General features: G+C 39.3%; 1 protein-coding gene across 1 annotated transcript; it reads left to right on the top strand.

Annotated features, from left to right (window-relative positions):
• The first annotated feature begins 223 nt into the window (after nt 1-223).
• Nucleotides 224-17964, top strand: dnali1 (dynein, axonemal, light intermediate chain 1). The gene is made up of 6 exons (XM_073034491.1): nt 224-1133; nt 3337-3470; nt 13553-13722; nt 14674-14852; nt 16000-16164; nt 16956-17964. The coding sequence occupies exons 1-6, from the start codon at nt 1053-1055 to the stop codon at nt 16989-16991; spliced, it is 765 nt and encodes a 254-aa protein (XP_072890592.1). The 5' UTR covers nt 224-1052; the 3' UTR covers nt 16992-17964.
• The last annotated feature ends 333 nt before the right edge of the window (nt 17965-18297 follow it).

Here is an 18297-nt window from a genome sequence, read left to right as displayed (position 1 = left end):
ACATGAAGGGCAGCTCACTAGAGGCCCGGCCTGAGACGAATGACGCCTCGCTTGACCACCTGTCTGCATGCCGGTGTCCCTGGTGCCACTGAGGGAGGGAATTGCATCCGGTCTGTTCTCCCGCGCGCCGCGGTTTCCCTCCGGACCGCTGCCGTGGGAACACCGGACGTTCACCAGTGCCGTTTCCAAGTACTGTTTCCATGGAAACGACGCGTTGGCTGGGACTGGACAACGGGGAGAGGGAGATAGGAGTAGACAGAGGGAGACAGGAATAGATAGAGGAAGAGGGAAAGGGGAAGCGTGAGGGAGAGATATAGGGGGTGTAGACAGAGATAGACAACGAAAGAGAAATAAAGGGAGAGAGAGGAAAAGGAGGGGGAGAAGGGGTGTAGGTAGGGATAGAAAAAGGGAGAAAACGCTTATACAAAAGGGATATATTGATAGGGGGAGTGGATTAGAGGGTTAGGGGAGAAATAGAAATACGTAGAAAGGGATAGATGGGTAGATCAAGAGCTGGTTAGAAAAAAACAAGGATATATTGAAGGAGAAAATAATTGAAAAGAAAGAGATAGATAAGGGGAATAGAAATCGTGGGTAGAGAGACGGAGAGCAATAGATATATATATAGAGAGAGAGAGAGAGAGAAAGGGGGAAAGAAGGAGCGAAAGAGCAGGACAGAGCTGGAGATAGAGACTAAGACTGGAGAAGAAAGCAAGAGTAGGGCTGCTGGGACAGGGAGCAAAAGAGACTGGTATTAACTGATAGAAATAGATGAGAAAGAGGACAGGTTAGAGCAGGAAAGAGGGAACCAGGAAGGAGGAGATAAGAGCAGGGCTGAGTGTGTATGTGTGTGTGAGAGAGAAATTTAGACAGACTGGGAAAAGACAAATAAATCTGGCCAGTGAGTGGGAGAGATAAACATAAATAGAGACAGACAGGGATATAGGAGACGCCAAAATAAAGTGGGATAGAACGTACAACTGGGAAAACAAGAGAGACGGACCAGAGAAGTAGATAAACAAGAAGAAACTCGGCAGATCTGAGCAGCAGAAATGATTCCCCCAATAGACTCTCTGCTGAAATATGATCATCCACTGCTCGTCAGTAGGAACATGGAGAAAAAATCAGCTAAGGTGAGCAGTTGACGGTTTTAACTTGTAATCCTCCATCAATGCTCTGGTTTATGGCTTCGCTTTGCTGGTCCTTGGGAATAACCCACGTGACCTTGCTCATTAACCTCAACAAATCCAACATCTTCAATTATCCGTTCCACTCCTGGGCTAAGGAGAGTTACATTTGCCACCATCCAATTACTCTTACTGGAAATGTTTTGGAGATGTTGGCAAACATATTAGGAACAGCTTCCGTTCCCTGTCAGACAATTCATTGACTAAAAGGATATCTGTTACGAAACCTTAAACCTAGTGCCCACAAAATTTTTATTACTGATTTTCCTCATGTACTCTTCCTGTACGCTAGTGGACAATATTCTCAAACTACTGCGGAGAAATTACTTTAGTCAGAGGGTGGTAAATCAGTGGAATTTGTTGCCATGAGTGGCTGTGGAGGCCAAATCATTGGGTGCATTTAAGGCAGAGATAGATAGATTGCCAGAGCATCAAAGGGTATGTGGAGAAGGCAGGGGAGTGGAGATGGCTGGTAGAATTGGATCAGCCCATGATTGAATGGCGGAGAAGACTTGATGGGCTGAATAGCCTATTTCTGTTCCTGTATCTTATGGTCTTATCTTTTTTTCCCTGTACAGTATTTTCTTCCATCATTAGTTCCCTTCTCTATAAACATAAAATCAGCTCATGTATTTTTGACAATACCATTATTATGTTTGTATGATTTGATTCCATAAATATGGTAGTGCCATGCAGCTGCTGGTCTGATATCAAGTCGTGGTTTAGTTAAAACTTTTTACTGCTCAGCAATGGCGTTGTGTTCAGGACAGTGCATTTGTTTAATTATGTGACTGACAATTCTGACAATTATCTGTTGCAGCCTGGAATGAGACTGTGGCATAGAACTGAAAGCCACTACTATGGATAGTAGTTTTGTGTTTCAGAGGACCCATTCCCTTTTGATCATTTATTCACAAATCATCTTCTTTGACCTACCTAGACCTTTGAAGTTATGTCTGCTGCTGCTATGGAATCCTCAGAGGTTACCTTAGCTATATTCCGGTTTATGCCTTTTCCCTGGCATCTTATGTCAAAAGCTGCAGTTGTAAGCATGAACTATTAGTTAACTGGTCCAATATTTGAACAATTGCCAAATGGTTCCGAAATTTCTAGTAGTCAGAAAAAGCTTTCTAGCAACTTGCTGTAGGAGAGGTGAAGATGCCCTGTAAATAGTAAAGTTTGAACATGATATGTTTTTAACTTCAAAACATAAAAAAACAATTGCAATAAAAAAGACAGGAACCCAGGAGAATGGGTCTTAGTTTGTTCGAGATATGCATGTATCACATTGTAGAGTCATGATTCACAATTCACTTATTTTTACATATAACCCATAATAAATTATTTTAAGGAACAAGAATTCAAACAATGTATTTACAATATTACCCAAGTATTACTGAAATATTAAATACACATCAGAATTAAGTTCCCACAGCTTGGAATAATGTGTTTTATTGGAAAACAGATAAGCAACTGGACAAAAAGCTCCAAGCATTTAATTTCTTAGCATGCACATTCAAATACAGTACCTGTATTTTACAACTAGATTTGATTTGACAATCCCTTGGTCGGCCTTTACCAATATACAGATCTTTTGCTGAAAATTCCTTCTAAAAATCAAAACATAAAAGGATATCAATTCTAATGGCCTTGGAATACGTTTATATATTGTGCTCAAATTCTTTGGTGTCCCTTGTATCCACATCTTTCTCACTCAGAAGCAAGAGTCCCGGTGCCAAAATTTTAATTGTCTTGATTGGTCTGGTGCCCCAAGTATTTTTTTTTTGATAAAGGATGATGAGAAAGTTTGTACCCTCTCAATTAGCCACAACTATTGCCTTTTGTATGGTGTCATTTGCAACATAAAATATAACAGTCAAGTAAAGTGTATAGAATATTGAAGTATGTCATTATATTAGACTATATAAATCCTACTGAAACCAATGAATGGAATCATTCTTCACTGAGTTTTTGATTAGCTGTTAAAACAATTCAGCTCAGAATTGTTCCCATTTCAGAAAGGGTTTCTTGGTTTTTCGAAGTATCTTCCCTCCAACACAACTGCCAGGGATTAGTAGTTGCTGGGATTACAATATGCTAAATATCTGCTTTACATTGCATCATGTAAATTATTTTTACATCATTTCAGGCTCGTGCTTTGAAGGCGAGTCCCCAGCAACCCATTTCTACATCACCAATTCCAAGTCCTCCAAAGCCCAAACCACTTTCAATTGATGCCACCAAGCAGACTGAAGAAATTTTAAATGCAATTTTGCCTCCCAGGTAAGACAATAGGATTTCTCAGACAAATCAATAGGACTTTGGCAGGTAAGTATGAAGATTCTAATCTGCAGAAGATAGTAGTACGTTGTACAATCCATTTCGGTGTTTGTTTGATGGGATGTTTCAAATTAATTTCAATTCATCCTGGCATTTGGATCTTGTGTAGAGGATATTTTATTGAACTGCTTTGAAAACATGCCTGAATTGTTTCCTCCTGTTAATCTCTTGTAGGTCCAGAGTTCAGAGCAGTGTCTGTTTCAGGAATCTAGAATCAGATATGTGAACAACATCGCTGGCCAACTAGAAGTAGCTGGTTAGAATTAGGTCTGCAATGCTTGAGGATCTTGGCCTGAGAGAAGCCTCTGTGGATGATTTTTTTGGGAACAGCATTAGTTATACCTGTCTGGACCTACTTGCTATAGGTAGTCTATGTTTTAGAAATATACAGAGGTGAAAAGATCACTGATGAATAAGAGAACATGAACTTTTGAGCAGATTTCTGCTACTAAGTTAACAAATTTCATGTCAGATGCCAGTGATAATAAACCTGGTTCTGATTGTGATTTTGATCTTCATACATTTTTCACCTCAATTAACTAAATATTCTGCTAATACATTGCAGGCTCTGGTGAGTTTCATTATTGAAAGCAATCTTCTTTGACATTATGGTCCAAGTTATGGACCATTATGGACGTTTTTATTAAAGTGTGATGTTGGGCAAAGGGAGAAGGTTGTTTGAGGACCTTTGTTCATTGATGTTTAGTGTTGGCCCCATTCTCACATTCTTTTTAGTAAACGTGCTGATTGTAACTTGGAGCTTGGCCTCTGAAGGTGCACCTGCACAAACAATACAGCTTGTTGACTGAGTCCGGAGAGCCTCTGCTGAAATTCTGGAACTTGATCAAGAATAACATCAAGCAAAAATACAGCACCCTGGGAATCAGAATTATACCAGGGAAACTCAGAAATAAACCTGATTACAATAACTGCTGAGGATCTCACTTCTGTCTGAAGCAAGGAAAGTCATTACCAGGGTCCTTCTCCCAGGACAAAACAAGTAATCATTGTGTTACGAATGAGGAGCAACTCTGATGGGCAGAAGGGTACAGAATTGCCAATGTCCCCCCCATGGAGAATGGCAAATCGCTACTATTCCGATGCTGTTATCAAAGGAAATGAGAGAGATAAATAGCTCATACAAATTTATGAGAGAGAGGCACAGCACAGGTTGGAATGTCTCCTATTGACAAAGAGAAAGATTACTGCTATTGTCTCTTGGAGAAGGAATCATGTATTGAGTACTGTTATATTCATTGAAACCCCTTAGGGGGCAACCAGAGTGGTCTGGTTGAGGGATTGCATCATCCCAACCTGATTGACATCTGAGACCCCGTGAGTGGGGATAAAAGTAGGGTCTGGGGAAACACCCCTCAGACGCACCAGGAGAGACGCTACGAGACCGGTGGGGGGCTTGTGTGTGTGTCCACCCTTGCCTGGGTGACGAGTCCTCCACGGAACGGTCTAGCTAAAGGATGGAGGGGTCATACGTGAATGGCCACAACAACAACGCATCGACGGATCAAGATCGTAAAAGGAAAGTCGGCAAGATAATAGCTGTTACTGCTTTCTCTCTGTCTCTCTCTGTCTCTCTCCAACAATTGCAACACAGTGATCAGCAACTACTGCAGCCTGCATGAATTGAACTGAACTTTATATTTCCATCGGACAATTCATTATCCCCTAGACAACGATAGAGCTTATTTCTTATTGATTATTATTATACCCGCACTTTTAGGTTTAGTATTGATGACATATATTATCTGTATATTTGCATTGATATTATTTTTGTGTATCTTTACTAATAAATACTGTTAAAAATAGTATCATTAGACTTCAATGGATACTCATATCTTTGCTGGTAAGATACCCAGTTACGGGGTTCATAACAATTGAATGGGTTTCTTCAACCAGAGGCAAATGGACATGTAATTCACCATGCAATAACTCTCCAGGGAAATGAAAGGAACAACACCAATTCCTAAATGAGACCTTTTATAACCTCCCAGTTGCTTTTGACTCTATCGTTTGAGAGGAACTGTGGAGAATCCTCCTCAAGTTTGGCTGCATCAAAATTAATTTCCATTTTAGGTTTGCTACATGGTGGTGTGCTAACTGTGATTTGAATCAACAGGTCCACAACAGACAGATAGTATTGTGGACTGATGTTAAAGAGAGCAGAGTCATTTATCTGGCATCTTCCCCCTTCCTTTCCAGTCCTGAAGGAGGGTCTCTGCCCAAAGTGTCGACAGTTTATTCATTTCCATAGATGCTGTCTGACTGCTGAGTACCTCCAGCATTTTGTGTGTGTTCCTCTGGATTTCCAGCATCTACAGAATACTCTGTGTATATGAATGTCATTTTTCCAATGTTTTTTCTCAATCTACCCCACTGTTTTATAGCATTTCACCTCCACGCACCACAACCCCCCCGCCCCCCCAATAAATATCCTGCTAAAGTGGTGCAGATCATAATGACAATTGGGAAATTGTTCATCCTGTGATCCTATATAATGTCCATTCCAGGGGTAAAGTCATTGTAAGTGCATTGCCATTTAACAGTTCATATAACTTTTAAATGCGGCAATAATATTACCCTTATGCCTGGGCCAAATCCCATAGGTTTATGTCCATGGTTCCAAATAAAAGCCTGGACTTACTGCTAGATTAAGAATTGCAAATCCATTATTCACTCAGCTGCAAAATTTCAGTGGTGGAGCCCAGCCTTGCTGAAATTCCCCACCTTTATCTGAAGGAAACACTTCTCAGACCATGCCCGAGGTTAGATTCGATGTACAATCTAATAACCCATTGACATTAATGGGGATGATAGAACTCTGGAATAGCATACAGAGGGGAATTTCAGTTACTTTACTGTAATGGTTTTATGTTTTTGATTAATAAGTGATTTAAATGTTTTGAGGCATTTTTAATAATGTTGGCAGCACACACAAATGCTAGAGGAACTCAGCAGGCTAGGCAGCATCAATGGAAAAGAGTAAACAGCCAACGTTTTGGGTGAGACCCTTCATCAGGACTTTTGCTTGTGTGTTGCTTGGATTTCCAGTATCTGCAGATTTTCTCTTGCTTTTAAATATTTTGACATTTTCCACATTATTTACTTCAATTTTAATAGTCAATTATGAGGTAAAAATGAGACATGTAAAAATTGTTCGTTGTTTCTATAACCTGTAAATTTAGAAGCAGGGATTTGCCAGTGGTCTAAGGGTGAGGATCATTGGTGCATTCTACCTTCTACCGTTGAGCCCACACTTCTGGAGTCTGAAATGCTTCAGGCCAGTGAAATTGGTCCTCCATACTCTAATCAAGTAAATCTAGTGTGGATAGATCACTTTCTGATCAATGATCAGTGGCAAAATCTGACTCAGCACTGCTTTCAAATCAATAGAAATAAATTAGCATTGAAGTGTTATGGAACATACTGATTAAATAAATAGGAAAACACAGCTTAAATGTCCTAAGGTAGCAGTTTCATTGTAGGCTACAACGGATAGTGCTAGAGTACACAGTCAACATCTTGGGCTCAGACCCATCACTATGAGCAGCTGCCTGCACTGAGTTGTTTATTCCATTGATTGTGCCTGACCCGCTGTGTTCCTTCAGCACTTTGTGTGTGTGTTGCTCATAATAATATTTTCAATGCCTGAACAACATCACCTGCTGCCATCTGCCTTATTATCAGCAGTGGGCAAGATTTCATGATGGGGTAGCATGCACTCACACACAAAGCACTTCTCTTCCTTCTAAAAGTATAAATTAATACAAGTAATAACACATGATGTTATACATTTTTATTAACTATTTACACTGTTGTAAATTCAACTGATTATGAACTGACAGAATCTCTTGGTATTTTTATTCATTGAGTTCTTCACTGAAAGTTGCACTTGACATTTCCAAGATATGCACCACAGTCATTAGTAATTTCAGTAGATTGTTTTCTCACAGAGGGCTTGTATTGATCTAGCCCAGGGGTGGGCAAACTTTTTGACTTGTGGGCCACAAAGGGTTCTAAAATTTGACAGGGGGGCCGGACCAGGAGCAGATGGACGGAGTGTTTTGGTAATACACCTCATAAGAGAAAATAAAATATCATGGGATATGTAGAAAACATGTGCTTTAATTTCAATTGAAAATGAACAAATGCATTACAACAAAATATCTGTCTTTGAAGTCCCATGGTATTTAGCAATTTATTGAATAAAATACAGCTTTTTTTAATAGTAATAGTTATTATTTTAAAGCACTGAAAATTCTGTTATCCTTCAAGATATTATCATCATCACTCTCCTCCTGACTGTCTTTATTTCAAAAACGGTAGGAGATGCAGGTCTACTTGTCCTGCTCCTTCTTATTCAATTGTTCCCTGTGCCAAAACTCAACAACGACCAGCACAAGGACAGAACAGTGACAGCGCGCCAGTATGCGGAGCGCGTTATTTAATCTGGAGCGCATTTTTTATTTTGAGAACATTCGTGCACCTGCGCACTGCTCATGTCCATCACTTAACAGAAATGACATGTAACATGTAAGGCTTATTGAAAAAAATATTTTCAAATGCATTTTTTACATAACACAACGAAGAAACTTATTTTTAATTTCAGTGGGAACAGTGTTGTTGGTCTCCCTTTTTAGCCAGCGCATCAAAGTCTGGATTTAGTTTTGTTGTGGTGATTCTCAGGATGGATCTGAGGTGTTGGTCAGTTAACTTGGATCTGTGGCTGGCTTTGTTGATGTTCATGACGCTGAACGCCTGTTCACACAAATAGGTCGAGCCGAACAACGCCAGCATCTTCTGTGCCGTCCTCCGGAGGTTTGGAAACACCTCTTTACCAAGTGAAGCATAAAAGTCATTCAGTTTAAGAGAGCTGAACTTCTCTTTTAAGACGGGGTCAGACTGAAGGTCGATCAGTTCCAGCTGTAGCTCCTCTGGTGCTGTTTCAGGATCTTGTGACAGGGGACAGGCCACCAACTGAAGTGACTTGTCAATTTTTTCAAAATCAGAAAAGTGACGGCAGAATTCTCTGTGCAGCACATCCAGTGACTCGCTGTATTTTTTCACATTTGCGCTGACCTCTTCCAGCGTGGCTAGTATGGGAAAATGAGTGAATAACTTATTCAAAATTTGCCTGGAGAAAAAAGCCAGCTTGGATTTAAAGGCTTTCATGTTTGTGTACATGTCATGCACAAACTGATCCTTCCCCTGTAGCTTCATGTTCAGTTCATTCATGTGTGAAAATATATCCACAGCAAACGCAAAGTCACAAAGCCAGCTCTTGTTGCTCAGCTCAGGAAATTCGCCGGCCTTCCTCAGTAACTCCAAAAATGCACCGATCTCCTCTTTGAGCTCCCATACTCGTTGAAACACTTTGCCCAAACTTAACCAGCGGACACGGGAGTGATAAAGTAGGTCCTGGTGATCCGCATCAGTTTCCTCCAGGAACGTGATGAACTGACGGTGCTGAAGTCCCCTTGCATGTATAAAGTTGACAAGTTTTACGACAGGATTCACAACATGATTCAGCTGTAATACCGATTTACATAGAGATTCCTGGTGGATGATGCAGTGAAGGAAAATAACATCCTGGTCAGGATTTTCATCTTTCACTTTATTCTGTATTCTCCTCAGCAGGCCGACATTTTTCCCTGTCAAATTAGGAGATCCATCTGTGGTGACGTTGATAAGTTTACTCTGAGGGAGCTTCATATTTTCGATGACAGCAGATACCCGGTCATACAAATCCTCTCCCCGTGTTTTTCCTTTCAGAGACTCCATTGTCAAAAACTCCTCCGTTATTTCAAAAGTATTGTTAATTCCTCGGATAAAAATGAGGAGCTGAGCAGTGTCTTCTACATCGTTGCTTTCATCCAGTGCTAATGAATATAACGTGAACAACTCTGCCTTTTTATTTAAGTCGCTGGTTATATCTTCATCTATCAGTTCCACACGGCGAGTCACTGTCCTGCGTGATAAACTGATTTTTTCAAATTTGTCTTTGCTCTCTGGACACAATACACCTGCTGTCTCCACCATACATTCTTTTAAAAACTCGCCTTCAGACAGAGGCTTGCTGGCCTTTGCTAATTTGAATGACAGCATAAAACTCGGCTTGGTACTTGACTCATGAATGGCAGTTTGACGGTGAAAAAAATTTTGTTGAGCCTGTAAATTAGCTGCCAACCTCTGAGCATTAGCTTCCCATTCTTTTGTTGACTGGTTGCTAGCATAGTTGGCATGTTTTGTGGCAAAGTGACGGCTGATATTATATTCTTTAAAAACCGCCACAGTCTCTTGGCATATCAGGCATACAGCAGTTGATCGGTGTTCGGTAAAAAGATATTTAGTTGTCCACTCCTTATTAAACACCCGACATTCTCTATCCACTTTTCTTTTCTTAGCTCCACTCATCTTTACAGAAGGGGTGAGAGGTCAAAGAGTAAAGCGCAAATGTGGAATAATACGCTGCACCTCAACAAAGGTCAATGTATATAGAGTGCGTCATCTATTGGGAAAACGCCAGAATTGCGGGGAAAAAACGTTAACAAGGTTTATTAATATAATTTCATCAAGTTCTGCGGGCTGGATTAAAAAGCTTAAGGGGCCGCATATGGCCCCCAGGCCGTAGTTTGCCCATGCCTGATCCAGCCTCATATTCTAAAAATGCTTAGCAAATCCAATTGCAAGTGTAAAGAGAAAGACAGAGTTAAAGTTTTAGAATAAATGAACATTCAAACAAGACATTCTTGTCATCAAAATTGAAGGCCGCAGAATAAGGCCATGAGACACAAGAACAGAATTAGCCATTCCCCCACTGAGTCTGTTCTGCAAGGAAAGGGAACAAAAGCGGTGTTGTGGATAGTGAACTGAAACAGAGAGTGAAATGTGAGGTTAGTTTTCACAATGGAAGGAAGTGTACAGTGGAGTTTCCCAGGAATCAGTACCTGGACTATTATTTTTCTCAATAGATTTTAGTGTATTAGCTGAGATGTAGTGGGCAAAATTTCCAAATTTGCAAACATAAATCGTAGAAGGGTAATGAATTGTGAGGAGAACAACATAGTTTAAAAAGATGTAGACAGTTTGGTGGAATGGATGGATTGGTGGAATATGAAACCTAATGCTGAAAAATATGAAAGAAGAAATAAAAGGAAGAAAGTTTTAAAAAGCACAAAAGGGATATAGGGACTGAGAGATCTTAAGTACATGTGCATAGGCCATTGAAGATGACAATGCAGCTCGGCCTCTGTAAATAAGTTCCCTTCTTGGTCTCCAATCAGTCCCATCTCTCTTCTTCCTTTCCCTATTCAAATGCCTGCAAAATATTATTGGATTTCCCTTTATGTTTTGCTGCCATTTTCTTCTCTGTACCATTCCTTTCTCACCTTTTCTTTGAACTCTCTGTAATTGGCTGCTTCTCACTTGTGTTAACAATCTGGCATCAGTCATTTGCTCTTTATTTCTACATTATTTCACTGCCTTGTCTTTTTGGTTATCCATGGAGCTCTGGCTTTAACTAAAATTTGTAGGAAGGTATTGAGAGTGTAGTAGAAATATCTCCACTTTAAATGCACTTATTCAAGTATGGTGTGGCCTGCTAAACTTTGATTCTAATTTATGTTAAATTTATTCTCATTCCATTGACATTGCCCTTCTCCAACTGGCTATTTTTTTTAACTTCAGAGCACATTTTTGTCATTTTGCAGCTTTTCTTTGGAATTGCAAGTGGTATCAGGATATGCAGCTGTGGTGAACTACATATACCTGTCTGGACACGCCCCCCCGCTGACTGCTCCTGTGGCTCCTCCCACAGACCCCTGTATAAAGGCGATTGGAGGCACTGCTTCTCCCTCAGTCTCCAGGAGGTTGTGTGATGGTCTCTTGCTGCTGACAGTGCTCTCTTCCAGCTAATAAAAGCCTATCTCTCGCCTCACGTCTCCGAGAGTTATTGATGGTGAATCAGCAGCCCATGTGGATCTCCAACTTCCAACACATCTTCCCCACAGTGCACATTTCCATCTAGCTGTGAACGATCACCAAACTTGATCAAGCACATTTTGTCTTCTCATGGGTAATAATTATCGACTGTAAATAGCTGACGATGCTTGTGGAATCCCTTTCGCAAGTTAACTTGAAAAGGACCCATTTATTCATGGCAAGTTATTACTCCCAACACTAAGTACGCAGCTCTCCCGTCCCCTGAATCCATCTAATTTTTTAAAGTATAGAGATTCAGCACGGTAGCAGTCTCTCCCAGCCCAACGGGCTCATGTCACCCCATTAGACCTTGAGATGGAATCTTAAGTTTTATTCATTATGGACTGTACCTTTAAGAACCATGCCTGTAAAAGAGAGAGAGAGAGAGACAAGTGACAATGGAAGACTGGCTGCAGCACAAGCAGCTTGTTACAGAGAGAGAGAGAGGAGAAGCTACATGACGGAAAGCTGGTGTTCAGCTCAATGATATTTAAACGAGTGTTACTGCTTGTTTCACGGGACACGCAGATGCACAAAGGCTGGTGGCGGAAATTGCCACTGAACTTTTAAGTACCCTCAACGGGTGGGGCTGAGGATCGGTTAAGACGAATCAATCCGTGACTATTAGTGCATGTAAGGGCGACCCTGTGGAATATACCGGTGTGTCTAACCCTTGCCTGGGTTGGTAGATTATCACTTGAAGATGGCTCTCTTAAGTTGGTCACGTTTGGCTGACTTGGAAGATTTGGAGGACATCAAGGTGGATCGACGACACCTGTTTATTCAGATTACAAGTATCTCTCTCTCTCTCTCTCTCACTTCAATCCCATGCATCTGAATTGAATTTCTTACATACCATTGTAAGACTGTAACTCTTGCCACCTGAGCTTGAATAAGTTAGGGAATTTTACTTACACCTATATATGCATAACACCGTTAACTCTTGATTTACCTGGTTTAAGTTGCTATATTACGTAGTTACTAATAAATTTGTGTTTTGATAACAGCAAAACCCGACTCCAGGTGTGTTCAATTGCTGCTGATACTTTACAGGGTTACGTGTATGTGACACAGCCACATGACCAATTAACTCATATGCCTTTGGAACGTGGGATGAAACCAGAACACTTGGAGGAAACCCATGCCGACACAAGGAGAATGTATTAAATCCTTACAGAAAGTGACAGAATTGAATCCAGGTCACTGGTACTGTAATGGTGTTATGCTACTGTGCTGCCCTGTATCAAATGTTAATTTGAAAATCCAGCTCTACCACATTGATAGATTCTTCCTTGGAGACAGCCTGCTCTTGTCTGTAAGGCCGCCCTTATTGGAACACAGATCCCCTGTGCATAGTTCCTTGGTCAGTGCCAGTTTGGAGAATTCTGACCTGAAAACCCTTTACTGATATGGCCTGTTACATAAACTGTTTCTATCTCCACCAGACCTCTGCTTCCCTTTGCTTAGTCTCCAAGACATGCTGCACTCTGTGAGTTATGGCCCTTAACTCTCACCAGCTTTAGAACAATTGCAGAAAAAATGTACAGTAAAACTCCAATAATCCAGTAACCCTGAATATCCTAAATGTTTTAACTTATTGGACACTATTTTCCATGCTCCCTTGATATCCACAAAGGCCCCAACTCCCAAACTCCTTTGATACACCCCAGGACCGAGGTTCCTACTGTTCATTGAACTCATTTGGTTCTGTTTTCCAAACACCCTTGAAACATGCCCTGTCCTGTTTGTATGTTCCCTATAAATTTAACAGCTTCACTGGAAAATATATTATTCTACTGTGTAACATTTAAAAAAGTGAATTAAAAGTGTGTTAGAGTATCCAATAGTTGAGTAAGCCTGACTTACCAGCACTACTAAAATCCCAATAGTGCTGGATTGTTTTTCTGTGTATGAACTTTGATGCACCAAATGCCAGCTTAGTCAAAGCACCAACTGGATGAGATCAGTCAACAACCAACCTTCAAATAGTTCAAACCTTCAAGTTTAGATTGATTTATATTGTGTTTCAGGGAATGGACGGAAAACTCACAGATGTGGATTCAGCAGGTGTCAAGTACTCCCTGCACCCGGATTGATGTGGTCCATCTGCAGGAACAGCTGGATATGAAGCTGCAGCAGCGGCAGGCTCGAGAGACTGGAATATGTCCAGTCCGCAGAGAACTCTACTCACAGTGTTTTGGTAGATTACTGTCCGTCTTCTTACCCTTCCTTACATGGAATAAAGTCGCTGATGATAATAAAAGTTTACAGTGAAATTCAGTAAACTGGATGCTGTTGTACAAAAAAAACAAACATCTAACATAAAATCATCAATTTCTAAACAGTGAATAGAGAAACTTGAAAACTTTCATTTTACTTGGCAGGGATTGCCTGTAAACACCAAAAGGAGCCAAATGTCAGCATCAGCTCTCAAGCCCTGTTGCCAGGATGGATCTGAATTGGCATTGGTTTGAGATTTGCCAATGATAGGTTCTGTTCATACTTGTGCCAACTTGGCACAGGTTCCCAAAATGTATTAAAATAGCTAAAGGAAGCTTGTCCTCCTAAGTCTGGCATCTATATTTCCACTATAATCAATTACATTAAATTCATCAAAAATGTTTTAAATGTAACCTCATTTGCTTCATGGGAAGATGCTTATACATGTCACTCAACAATTCCATAAGCAGTGATAACATTTGAATGCAATGTGAGTTATGATAAAAGGCGAACTATTCAAATTCATCACCACATTGTTACTATTTTCTGAAATTGGAAGAGCATGGCATAGACATTACATTATCTTTAATGTAGGATAAAGTACATAACTGTGAATTGTATTTCCTTGTTAATATAATATACCAAAATAGGTAGAACATAATAGCTCCTGGATAGGTGGATGGTGGTGAGGAGCCTGAGGGACATTGAGACCAGTTGGGTGAACAATAGTCAACGTGAACTCATTGAGCTGAAGGTATTGGTCCTGTATTGCTCTATGACTCTATGCTTCCTTCTCTCTAAGGAAAGCTTGGAAATAGTTTATTTATGTTGACTATCCTGTAATGTAGTATCGAGTTCTATTCTGAATATGGACTATGTGAGACAAAACTTTCTTTCTTGAGTTCTTTTTTCATTCTTTGTGTTCCTACAGATGAACTGATCAGACAAGTCACTGTTAACTGTGCCGAGCGGGGGTTACTGCTGCTGCGGGTCCGCGATGAGATCCGCATGACCATCTCTGCCTATCAGACACTGTATGAAAGCAGTGTTGCTTTTGGGATGAGGAAAGCTTTGCAAGCAGAAGAGGGCAAAGCTGACATGGAGAAAAGAGTAAACATTTGCTGTTGGCTAAAAACTATAATTAATTGATTCCTATGAATAGATTAATAATTAAAAATAGATTTTTGGTCAACTGGCATTGTTAACTTACACCTGCTTGGAGGAGAGTTGTTCATTGCTCTTATAAGAACAGTATGATTGAGGTGGAAGAGCTAAAACTGGATAAAACACTAGTACAAACCTGCACTTCTTAAAATGAATAGAATGCAAGGATTTGTAGGACTTGAGTTATTGGGTATGATTGAATTGGCTAGGATTTTATTCCCTGAAGCGTAAGAGAATAGGAGGAGATTTGATAGAGATATACAAAATTATGAGGGGTATAGAGAGAATAATACAAGCAGGCTTTTTCCACTAAGGTTGTCTGAGACTAGAAGTCTTAGGTTAAGGGTACTTACTTACTTCCTGAAACACCTGCTGGTGTTTAGGGCAGCAATGAAGGTCCTCCATCTCTGTCTGTCCTGAGCCACTCACATGTTTAAAGATTCTTCATTGCTCTTTCTGTAACAATTCTGTTTTACCAGACAGGGTTGTTAGCCCTGAGCTGAACCCCCGATCCTGGAGGAACAGTGGACCACTCTTCATCTGGCCTCTACCCTTTGACCTGTTTGGCATGGGTAATCCTACCATGAGCCAAAGTGTAAAGCCCTGACTCCAGGTCTTTGGGTCATTGAGGCATGCAAGCCTCCAAACCACAACAAAGTTGTGGACCTCTTGGAGGATAGGTTAAGGGTGAAAGGTGAAATATTTAAAGGGATCCGGAGGGGGAGCTTCTTTACTCAGAGGATGTTGCGAGTGTGGAATAAACTGCCAACAGAAGTGGTGGATGTGGGTTTCATTGCAACATTGAAGAGAAATTTGGATAAGTACATGGATGGGAGGTGTACGGAAGTCCAGGTGTGGATTAATGGGACTAAGCAGAACAACAGTTCGACACAGACACAGGGTTGAGGGCTTGTTTCTCTGCTGTAATGTTTTGTAACTTTAAAAACCAATATACATTACTCTCATCATAATTTCACTTTCTATCAGTAGGTAATTTAAAAGAATTGGTATCTGCAAAGGTTTTATTACATTAGAAATGTTTGAAATAAAAATTGACATTATGATTTCTGATTTCATATGTATCCCTTGCTAGATTATCGATCTGGAAGCAGAAAAGAAAGAGCTGGAGAGACAGCTCAATGAACAGAAAGCAAAGTGTGAAGCAATAGAGAAAAGGGAGAATGAAAGGCGGCAAGTGGAGGAGAAGAAGCATGCAGAGGAAATTCAATTTCTCAAACGAACCAATCAGCAATTGAAGGTTAGCAAAATTATGTCAAAGCTCATCACTGACAACTTAAAATTAAAATAAAAGTAGCTAGGGCATATTGTGACATTATCCTTTGCAAATTTGCATGCCGACTGGGAAAAGTTTATTCATTTTAGTAATCCAGAATTAGTACCTCCTTTTTTAGTTAATATGGATACATTCCCTCTGTATTGCACTAATATCATCATGCAAATGTTAATGTTAGTGTTTAGGATTCTTGAGATTAAACTCCAAAGTTAGTCCAGTCAATTCACCAGATTTTAATAGGTTGTTTACATGACACACCAAAATGAATTGATTAAGCTGATCAAGATTCAATGTAATTGGACAAAATAACAGCAGGAAGTTTCTACTTTTCACCCCTGGCATGCTACATGTATATGTTATTCTGCTTGTTCAACAATTATTAGGTACATCACTTGTTAAATTATTAAGATATGGCACTTAGTTTCAATTGTAACACTGATGAAGTACTATTAGAGTGGACAGGTTACTATTAGCATTATAATTGGAAATGTTGGAATTGGACTGTACCTTCAAGTCAATTTTAATCAATTCATATAATTGAGTATCAACCTCAAATATGTTAAGACATCTTTGCACTTGAAAATACACAGCAGGTGGAAATTATTAACATGCTAATTTAGTTCTGTGTCCAAATTATGCTTGTGTTCTCAATAATTATTATCAGAAATGGTATGTTAAAACAACATAATATACTAATATTTGTACCATTGATGGAGAAGCAAGTTAAATCCTTAAAATATCTTATCTTGTTCTAGGCACAACTGGAAGGCATAATTTCCCCAAGGAAGTGAAGTCATCATGTTTATCTTCAGAATTAATCTTTTGAATATCCTATTCATAAGTTCAACTTCCATACAGGCAAAAGTGTTGTCTGTGGAAAAGAATCTCAATGATCTGAAGGCTATTTGTAGAAATGGGGTCAAGATACCCTGCACTGTTTCATGTGGCTAACTACATAATTTATTTCAACATCAATTATGACTTCTAGTAATCTCACTCAGCTCACAGGTCCATAGACAGCTTTTGCTTGTTTTCCTGGCAGTTTAAATTTTGCATTTTCACTATAATACCAGAAATATCACTAATACTCCATTAATAAATGTTCTACAATGCTGAGAATATAATTTCTAACACCAATGATTCCACAACCAGTTTTAAGTAAAACATCCCCATTCAAAAGTATCTTCTTTAAAATTATTATTAGCTAGTTTTCAAGTCTGTCCAATTGTCAGACTCAGTAAACCTTTAAAATCAGCAAACATAATCAGCTCAATTAAAAATGCTCAGAAAGACATAAAGATATACAGTTTGTTTTGAAAAGGTGTGGATATTGATTTCATTTCATCAAAATTTATATGATCCTTTGGACTTCTGTCTTAAGATTTCAAATATCTAAAATTTTCTTTTAGAAAGTTATCTACTAGTGGGGACACCACACAGCTCTAACAACTGATTTCACCTGGGCAATATGTATGAAATAAGGGTTATTAGAAAAAAATCCCCAATAAACACAAACGTCAACTACTGATAAGGTTTAGAATCTTTTTGGCATTTACAAGAGAGAAAAAAAATTACAAACCATTGATTCTTTATTACAACTTTAGACATTGAGATCCTGATCTATATCCTTTCTTTTCCTTTAATCATATTACATTATTTTCATAATAATTTGTAATGTGCAAATACGATACTAATTGTGTTCTAAATTTTAGAATAATGTATCTGTTCTTATTTCTGTTAATAAATTACTTTAACTTTCCTGTATTTGAAGTACTCAGTTTATTGGAAAATCATCTATCATTTGTTCAGTTATACATTTACAAGCATTCATACACATTCTATATTGGCTTGTTCCAAATAGAATATCTTAATCTGTGTCATGCCAAAGAGACAACGTGGCCAAGTACAAATGTATTAATCTATTTGACAATACATAGTGAAAATGCTACAGATTTTTTTCTTTGTTATTTACAAAGCAGCTAAAAGTTATCAAAAAAGATCAAGTGCTACTCACAGAAATATTGCAATGTAGCATGCTTTAATTAATATTTGTCTCATATAATAAATTATTAGTTTAGTGACTAAATGTGGACATTG

Source organism: Hemitrygon akajei, chromosome 32 (genome assembly GCF_048418815.1).
Source record: "Hemitrygon akajei chromosome 32, sHemAka1.3, whole genome shotgun sequence".
NCBI lineage: Eukaryota > Metazoa > Chordata > Chondrichthyes > Myliobatiformes > Dasyatidae > Hemitrygon > Hemitrygon akajei.
This window is presented reverse-complemented; position numbering and strand designations above follow the sequence as displayed.

Excerpts from the sequence above, each read along its gene's own strand:
- dnali1 (XM_073034491.1), top strand. The coding sequence starts at position 1,053 with ATGATTCCCCCAATAGACTCTCTGCTGAAATATGATCATCCACTGCTC. Across the intron at positions 13,723-14,673 it reads ACTCTACTCACAGTGTTTTG|ATGAACTGATCAGACAAGTC; the intron begins GTAGATTACTGT and ends GTGTTCCTACAG. Across the intron at positions 16,165-16,955 it reads GAACCAATCAGCAATTGAAG|GCACAACTGGAAGGCATAAT; the intron begins GTTAGCAAAATT and ends ATCTTGTTCTAG.